General features: G+C 40.7%; 1 protein-coding gene across 2 annotated transcripts in view; it reads right to left on the minus strand.

Annotated features, from left to right (window-relative positions):
- Positions 1 to 9,597, minus strand: part of nprl2 (NPR2 like, GATOR1 complex subunit) — a 42,647-nt gene that overhangs the window by 31,845 nt on the left and 1,205 nt on the right. Inside the window, exons 1-4 of one of the 2 annotated variants that reach the window (XM_087994522.1) lie at positions 6,148 to 6,245; positions 5,311 to 5,404; positions 4,321 to 4,489; positions 3,853 to 3,961 (exon numbers count right to left, since the gene is read on the minus strand). In XM_087994522.1, the coding sequence (XP_087850648.1) occupies positions 3,853 to 3,961; positions 4,321 to 4,489; positions 5,311 to 5,324 (292 nt within the window). In that variant the 5' untranslated portion in view covers positions 5,325 to 5,404; positions 6,148 to 6,245. Of the gene's footprint in view, positions 1 to 3,852; positions 3,962 to 4,320; positions 4,490 to 5,310; positions 5,405 to 6,147; positions 6,246 to 9,597 lie in introns of those variants that run through there. The other variant, XM_043708499.2, reaches the window with a different exon arrangement.

The raw sequence follows: 9,597 nt of genomic DNA on the forward strand, positions 1-9,597 counted from the left end.
GGCAGTAATTCGTTGGATGGACTATAATATGGAAAGATGAGCTTGTCCAGTTTGGCAAGGAGAACAGAAAAGCAGAATATTATTTGTGAAAAACTACAGAATGCTCAGTTCAAGAGTACTCTTGCTACAACTGATGAACTCACAACTAATGTTTGCTGGATAGTTTTGCTGTCCTTACGTAAGGAGGAATATACTTGTATGGGAAGCAGTTCAGAGGAAGTTCATGAGGTTGATTCCTGGATCAACCGTATTTGGAAAGTCTGAGCCTATACTTACTTGAGTCTATAAGAATGAGGAGTGACCGTGTTGCAATGTATAAGATCTGGGCAAAAGTTTTGATGTTTCCTCTTGTGGGGGAATTTAGAACTAGGGAACGAAATTTAAAGGGGGCTTCTTGTTTCAGATGAAATTGAGGAAGAATTTATTCTCTCAGAAGTTCATGGCCTTTGGAATTTTCTTCCATAGAGAACAATGGAGCCCGAATCAGTGAATAGGCTGAGTGAGCTAAAGTGGGGACAAAGTCAGGTAATGTTCAGGTGGTGGAGGTGGGCATTCTTAATGATGATATGGATGACTGGCTGAAAGTTCATCTTAGGATCAAAAATGACACCTAAGATATGAACTGTCTGATACAGCAGTAGTCAGTTGTCAGGTAGAAGAATGCAATGTCAGATCATTTAGAGATACGTAATAAAATCATGCAGAGTCAGCATAGCTTCATGAAGAAAACGTGTCTGAATCTTTTTTAGAGGTGGTAACAAACAGGATAGATAAAGTGGAACTAACAGATGTAATGAATTTCGTTTTCCAAATGACATTTAATAAGATACCAGATATAAGATTATATAAAGTAAAAGCTCATAGTTTTGTGGTGGTATATCACTAATAGAACACAGAGTTGGGATAAAGGGTCATTCTCAAGATAGCAAAACATAACTAGTGGGCTGCCACAGGAATCTGTGGTGGGGCCACAATTACTTGCAACATATATTAATGACTTGGATGAGGGATGTACTATAGCCAAGATTATGAATGGCACAAAAATAATTAGGAAGACAAGTGGTGAGAATTTAAAAAAAAAGTCTACAGAGGGACACAGACAGGTTAAGAGAAAGGGCAAACTCTGGCAGATGTAGTATGATGTAGGGAAATATGAGATTATACATCGCGGTAGGAAGAATAGAAGAACTGAATATTAGTCTGTAGTCTGCAGGGAGTTGCAGCAGACGCATTTTGTGGGTCCCAGCGCATGAATCACAAAAAGGTAGTATATAAATTTGGTGGTTGACAGTGAAGGCAAATGGAATACTGGCCTTTATTTCAAAAGGAATGAGGTACAAAGAATTGGGGTTGTCTTGCTAAAACTAAACAAAGCATTAGTCAGATCACACCTGGAATACGTTTATAGTTTTGGAAAGAAAGATTGGTATAGGAGGCGGGCATTGGAGAAGGTTCACTAAGTTGATTCCAGGTATGGAGGGATTTTCTTATCAGGAGAGGTTGAGTAGGTTAGGCCGATACTCATTGGAATTTAGAAGAATGAGAGGCAACCTTATTTAAACATGCAAGATTCTTAGGTGGCTAGACTCCTAGGAGGCTTAGGGTACATATAGACAATTTGCTTCCACTTGTAGGAAAGTCTAGGACCAGGGGACATAATCTTTGAGTACAGAGCAGAGATGAGAATGACATTTTTCTTTCTCAGGTGGTAGTCAATCTATGGAATTCTTTATCACTAACAGCTGTCGATGCTGGGACATTAATTATATTCAAGGCTGAGATAGACTGACTTTTGATCAGTAAGGGAATCAAGGGTTATGGCAATAAGACAAGAAAGTGGAGTTGAGGATTATCAGATCAGCAGTGATCTAGTTGAATGGTGCAGAAGACTTGATGGACTGAATAGTCTACTTCTATTCCTATTTCTTATGGTATCGAAAGGTTCAGCACTACCACTGTCAAGCTGCAACCATGTCTTTGACAGAAACCTGTGGAAGTCAATAAAGATCCTGGTCTGTAAGGTTATGATGTTGATGAACTTCCTGCACTGCAGTGAAATCTAGACTGTCTAGCACCGTCATATTAAGATCCTTGAAATCTTTCACCAGTGGTATCAACATCGGATCCTAGGGATCAAATGGGAGGACACACTGAACCAATGTGGGTGTCCTGCATGAAACTGGGTACCAACATCAAAGCTCCACTCCTGAAGAACCAACTCCAGTGGATGGGCATTGGCATCCAGATGTCCAGAAACCTCTTCCCTCCTTCTCTTCCCCCTGCTCTCCATTGGTCCCACTTTTAGCATTAAAGCCGGTTAAGTTTCTGCATGGTAGATTAATTAGTACAGTTAGATCACATGGGATTCAGGTTGAACTTGCAACTGGATACCAAATTGGCTTTACAGTAGGAGACAGAGTGTGGTGGTGGAAGGTTGTTTTTTTGGACTGGTGACAGTGTGCTGCAAGGATTGGTGCTGGGTCAACTGCTTTTTGTCATTTATATAAATGATTTGGACACAAATATAGAAGGCATGGTTAGTAAGTTTGCAGATGACACCAGTGAAGAAGGTTACCTAAGATTACCAGCAGATTTTGATCAACTTGGTCAATGGTCTGAGGAGAGGCTGATGGAGGTTAATTTGGATAAATGTGAGGCATTGCATTTTCGTAAAAATAAACAAGGGTCGCTCTTATACAATTAACAGTAGGGTCCTATATAGTGTTGTTGAACAGACCTGGGGATTCAGCTACATAATACTTTGAAATTTACGTCACAGGTAGGTAGGATGATTAAGATGATGTTTAGCATGCTTGCCTTCATTGCTCAGACCTTTAAGTATAGGAGTTAGGATGTTATGTTTAAGTTGTACAGAATGTTGTGAGCACTCTTCTAAAGTACTGTGTACAGTTCTGGTCACCTTGTTATAGGCAGAATATTATTAAACTGGAGAGAGTTCAGAAAAGATTTACCAGGATGTTCCCAGGAATTAAGGGTTTGAGTTATTAAAATAGGATGGATAGGCAGGAGGTGGTTGAGGAGTGACCTTATAGAGATTTATAAAATCATCCATAGCATAGATAAGGTGAACAGCAAAGGTCTTTTCCCTAAGGTGGGGGAGTTCAAAACTAGGGGACATATTTTTAAGGTGAGGAGAAAGTTTTAAAAAGGACATGAGGCAACTGGCTCGTGTGTAGAATGAACTGCCAAAATACAATTATAATGTTTAAAAGACATGTGCACAAGAACACAAATAGTAAAGCTTTGGAGAGGTTTGGGCCAAGCACAGGCAAGGGAGACTAGTTTGGTTTGGGAACACAGTCAGCATGGACTAGTTGGACCAAAGGGTCTGCTTCCTTGCCGTGACTCTATGACTCCAAGTCATCGGTTTGGGAAGACAGTTTGATATAAGAAGCAAAGACAATGGCTTCAATCTTTCCAATATTGAGTTGGAGGATATATCTGTCTGATGGAGGAGGATGGTGTGGCTGCAAAAAGATTGAGCAGGATGATGAGGGATACTTTTCCTTTGACAACCAAAATGAATGTCATTTATGAGCTTCATAAATGCTGCTTTAGTACCATGCTGGGGCAGAAACCTGATACATTCAAACATGGAATTCCAGGGAAGTTGGGTATGGATTTAGAAGTGGAATAGAGGCTTGCTGTGGCAAAAGAGCCACTGGCAAATGGCAGATTTGAAGAAGGGAAAATAGTATCCAAGGAGAAAGAATTATGATAATGTTGGTGGATCTGGGGCCAAGAAGGGGAGCTACATGGTCAGCAGTTTAGTGGGAATAAATTCGAGGGAGCAGGACACCTTACAAAGAGCCTAAGTACTCACGTATGTACCTATTGGTAACGAGCACTCTCCATGGGCATTCAGCTCCTCCAGAATAATGGTCATTAGCGGGACTAGTTTCTGCTTGCTGTCCTCGTTTGAGATGAAACCGCTCTCCAGCTGGAAAAAGAAAGCTCTTTTCATAGATCAGATTATGTAATGTTAAGTTATGCTGCTTCATCTAATCATAAACATGCTTCCCTATTCAACAGCCTCATTGATAGCAGAGAGCAGATTTCATTACACTGCTTTGGATTAGTGCTTCAATTGCCAAGGCCTCTGGCTGAAAGCTCAGTGCATTAACCCATTCTGCCACTTGTTTCACATTGCTAATTCCAGTCAAAAGAAGCCGTAAACATTTTACGTTCTTGAAATTTTCATGTGTCTAGGACTGCTTTGGAGATGACCAGGTAATGAGAGAAGTGAATAGAGAGATAACTCCTGGAGGCCGAATAGCCTTTTCTCTGTGCTGTTCTTACCTCCAGTGTAGTGAGGTATCCTGCCAGCTTTTTAACAATTGGCTCCAAAGAGCAAGTCTTTGCTTTTGCATCACAAACAAAGCCCAGATTGAAGAGTAATGCATTGCGGACATACTTCTTGTGTTCTATGCACACAGGGCAGCCAATTAGCTTCTTATCCATAGAAGTGCTTCATAACATAGGAAAAAAAAACTGATTAACAGAAATACAGACTTACAACAAAAAACATTCAGAATTTTCTTTATATGGTGCAGAGGATAAGGGAGACACAATCTTACAGGAAATAGACATTTCCACCTTTGCTACAGGATATAATGAATTATACCATCTACCTTAAGTTTGAGGGCCTCTATCTATTTCATCACTGTTTATTTTGTTCTCCTTGTGGATCACAGAAGATCCCTTGCCCTATTTGATCAGCAGAGCTTGTCCTTGCCAATATTTACCCTCAATCACCATCACTGAAAGACTATTTTAGTCATTTGCAAAGTTGTTTGTGGGAGCATGCTGTGAAAGAAAATTGGCTGCTGTGATTCCTACATTACAACAGTGACTACCTGAAAGCAATTTGTTGACTTTGGAGCAGTTCAGACAACTGGAGGCCACAAAAGGCACTATGTAAGTACATGTCTTTTTTTTTAAATGTTAACAGCAGCCCCTAGTTCATTGGTAATGCTGAGAATTAAATTTTAACTTGTTAAAATGCCAAGAAGCACCACAATGGATGAATACAGCAGCGTCTGCCATGCATCTCCAGGGCCAGAAGCGTTGGCTGCAAATACAAAGGTAAATTTTTCACTTCTGATTTATAGTAGACACAGTGCTCAGCCTATTCATACAGGCCAGCAGGGGCATCAACCACTGGTCTAGAAAGACTGTCTCCAACATTCAGGGGAAAACTAGATATACAAAAATGAATTTAGCATTTGTAATTTTAAAACAACTTGTGCCTTCAGTAAAATCATCAGAATTTCACAGGAGAAAGTTTACTTGGAGCAGCACATTGCGATCTGAAAAGCACTGTTTGAAAAGTTGGAGGAAGAAGATTCAGTTGTGGAATTGGAACTATCATGTATTTGTAGGTCTATAAGAAAAAGACACAAGAGAAAAAGCAATTGAATAGCTCTTTCAAAAAAAAAACCAATACAGTACAAGCACAATGGGGTTGAATGGCTACTGCCTTGCTATTTGGTTCTAACTTGCCATGATGCTGTTTATTTGTTATCACAAGTGCGGGAGAAAATATACACTTCAGGAGCTCCAGCTTATCACATAAACTCAGAAAATGTTGGATAAACTCAGCAGAACTGGAAGCATTTATGGAGAGAGAAACAGAATTAATGTTTTGAGGCTTCTATGATTTCTGAAATCTTCACAGAAACCATATGAACTCATTGCAGGAGTATGCAAATCGTAGCTGATTTCATCCTGGCCTCAACTGGACTTTCCAACCCACTCTCCAAACCTTTAAATCAATTACTCATTAAAAATCTATCTGTCCTTCTCCTCAAATTTATTCAATGTCCTGGCATTGAGTAGAGAACCCTGCACTCTGGGGTAGTGAATTCCACAGATTCACCGAGTAGTAGTTTCTCCTCATCTGTTTCAAACTGGATTTTAAATGTTAATACTCCTTCTCTCTACAAAGATGCTGTCAGACCAGGTGAATTACCCCAATTTTTTATTTTGTGGTTTGTTTTAAGATTTCCAGTATCCACAGCAGTTGATTTTTTGAAGTTCCAGCTTACACAACCACTTGCGTATGAAGACATACTACAATATGAAAAGAGACATGCTTGTAAATGATTTGTGATTTCTGCAACTTACACAGTAATGAGTTTATTCTGTAACTCTGGCTTTGTTATGATGTATACCTGGACTGTATCAAATAGCTCCCTTGAAATGTACTCTTCAGGCACCTGTAACAGATGATTCAAATACCAATTTAAAATTCAGACAGTATAAATTCTTGTTGATATGTAAATGCTTAAACTCAACAAACATCTAATAAATAAGTCATGTCAAAGAGCTGCCAGCCTTCAAGGTGGATGTAAATTTTGAATAATGCAGTAGCTCTGTGCCAAGGTTCTCAGAATAAATCCATTGGCACCGATGATCCAACTGATATACTGGTACTGATATTGGAGTGGGCAGAAAAGACCTTCGATGCTGCATAAATTCTTGTCCGATACTCTTAATTTATCACTTTAAAGTTTCTCCCCAGAACTGGCACCAAATGCGTAACACCACTTTGCCCTAGAGTTAAGCTGCTTTTATTGGGCTGGATGTAGCCAACAGATCCTAATAGTCAGATCTCACACAGCTGAAGACAAAAATGGAAGAAAGTCTGCCAGACTAGTAAAGGTTGGGCATCAGGAATTGCAAAACCCGGGCTCGACATTACTATTCCAGTGACATTACCATTGCATCACCTGTAGTGATTGCAGCTTTTATTACCTTGCTCTTTGTGGGAGCTTGCTATGCATATGGGGTAGCACGGTGGCTCAGTGGTTAGCATTGCTGTCTCACAGCACCAGGGACCCAGGTTCGATTCCAGTCTCGGGCAACTGTCTGTGTGGAGTTTGCGCATTCTCTCAGTGTCTGCGTGGGTTTCCTCCCACAGTCACAAAGATGTGCAGGTCAGGGGAATTGGCCATGCTAAATTGTCCATAGTGTTAGGTGCATTAGTCAGAGGGAAATGGGCCTGGGTTGATTACTCTTCGGAGGGTCGGTGTGGACTTGTTAGGCCGAAGGGCCCGTTTCCACGCTGTAGGGAATCTAATCTAACATAACAGCTGCCATATTTCCTACATTATAACAAAAGTAGCACACTCAAAATATTGTAAACTAAAATAGAGTGCCTTGGGACAGATAGGTGCAAGCAAAATTGAGGTCTGTCCTCTTCTAGATAACTTGGGCCAAATGATAGACACACCTTTCGCCAAATTCCAAAGCAGCAGAAATTGGGATCAAAGTTTCACATTATCAAATAAGCATTTATTTAAACATTCATAATCAACTCCACACTATGAGAAAATAATTTAAAATTGCACTAAGCATTAATGTTTCAATCTACGTTTTAGAAGTTTCAGGTTCAAACATTCCAATAGATAATACAATAAAGACTAGGCTGAATACAGAAAGTTCTGAGGGGAACTGGAAACACAAATAAAGAGAGAGTTATGAGAACAGACTGTTTTAAGACAGGTGGGAATTCCCTAGTGATCAATGCTAGGACCTTGATTTTCAGGTATATAATAATTAGCTGGGTTTACAAAGCACAATTTCAAAATTAATGCATGAGATAAAACTTGGAACTGGAAAATGAACTGTGTAGGAGGATTGTGTACAACTTCAAAAGTAATTGACCATTTGGTGGAACATGTAGGCAACTTGCAGATAATTAATGCAGAGAAGTATGAATTATTAATTTTATTAAAGAACACAGAACGTAAAGCACACAATTTTATAGGCAGTACAGGAGATGAGGGACCTTGGCATATTTGTACAAAAATCATTAAATGTCAGAGTTGAACTAATTAAACAATCCTTAAACAAGTCAAGAGTGCTGACAATCAGTCACTGAAAGGGGTAGAAAAGATTGACAAGAATAGTTCTTGGGATGACAAACTTAAGTGATGTTAATAGATTGAAAATGTCAGAACTGCTTTCCCTGGAGAAAAATAATCAAGAAGAGATTTGATAGAGGTATCCAAAACATTTCCTGTCCGGGAGCAGTTGGAGACACAGCGGAAATGACGTGGAGACCAGGAGGGTGCCAGGAAGGTAAGGACTTGGTATATATTTGGGCAGCGGCTAAACCAGAGATACTACACCCCTAACCCCCTCTAACCAGAAGAAGATGACTTTGAAGGGTAAGGTTTTATTTTTTCTTTTTCATATATTTAAGTGCATTGTTTGGTTTTAGTTAGTTGATACAAAACGAAGCTTACAATGGCAGGGGTCCTCAGACCCGTGGCATTTGCTTCTTGCTTGATGTGAGAGTTCAGGAATGTGGCTGACGATCCTGACTCTTACACTTGCAAGATGTGTGTTCAGCTGCAGCTCTTGTTTGACCACATGACGGCTCTGGAGCTGCGGATGGACTCACTGTTGAGCATCCGAGATGCTGAGGAGGTTGTGGATAGCACGTTTAGTGAACTGGTCACACCGTAGGTTAGAATTGCTGAGGGAGACAGTGAATGGGTGACCAAAAGGCAGAAAAAGAGTAGGAAGGCAGTGCAGGTCTCCCCTGCGTTCATCTTCCTCCAAAACAGGTATACCGTTTTGGATACTATGGGGAGATGGCTCACCAAGGGAGGGCAGCAGTTGCCAAGATCATGGCACGGTGGCAGGCACTGTTGTTCAGAAGGGCAGGAAAAAGACTCATAGGACCATAGTCGTAGGGGATTCTATTATAAGGGGAGTAGATAGGCGGTTCTGTGGTTGAAAACGGGACTCAGATGGTAATTTGCCTCCCAGGTGCTTAAGTGTCGCATGGGGCTGGGAACTAGAAGAGAAGACAAGTAGACAGCGAGGTGGAAACTGAAGACTGTAAGAATCATGAAGATAGCATTAGTAAGGGAAAGAGTAGGCATAGAGCAGATGTACGCAAAAGAACTCGTGGCCTGAAGTGCATCTATTTTAATGCAAGAATATAGTGGGTAAGGCAGATGAACTTAGGGCTTGGATTGGTGCCTGGGGGCATGATGTTATTGCAATCACAGAGACTTGGTTGAAGGAAGGGCATGATTGGCAACTAAATGTTCCAGGATATACTTGCTTCAGGCAGGAAGGGAGGTAAGTAAAAAGGGGGGTGGGGTGGAGTTGCATTGCTGGTCAGGGGTGATATCATGGCTGTGCTAAAGGAAAACACCATGGAGGGCTTGAGTAGTGAGGCATTATGGGTGGAGCTGAGAAATAAGAAGGGTGCAGTTAAATTGTTGCGATGTATTACACAGTTGGAACATGAGGTAGAAGAACAAATAGGAAAACAGATCATGGAAAGATGAAGAGGCAAGAGGGTAGTAGTGATGGGAGATTTTAATTTTCCCAACATTGACTGGGATAACTTAGCGTTAGGGTCTGGAAGGGGTAGAATTTGCAAGATGCATCCAGGAGAGTTTTCTAGAGCAGTATGTCAATAGTCCGACGAGGGAAGGGACCATATTCGACCTGGTGTTGGGGAATGAGCCAGGCCAGGTGGTAGAAGTTTTGGTAGGGGATTTATTTGGGAACAGTGACACTGTTGATTGTGATATACATAAATGATCTGGA

The sequence above is a fragment of the Chiloscyllium plagiosum genome, unplaced genomic scaffold, assembly GCF_037043375.1.
Source record: "Chiloscyllium plagiosum isolate Xiang-an unplaced genomic scaffold, Cpla_swu_hap1 HiC_scaffold_14, whole genome shotgun sequence".
NCBI classification, from domain to species: domain Eukaryota; kingdom Metazoa; phylum Chordata; class Chondrichthyes; order Orectolobiformes; family Hemiscylliidae; genus Chiloscyllium; species Chiloscyllium plagiosum.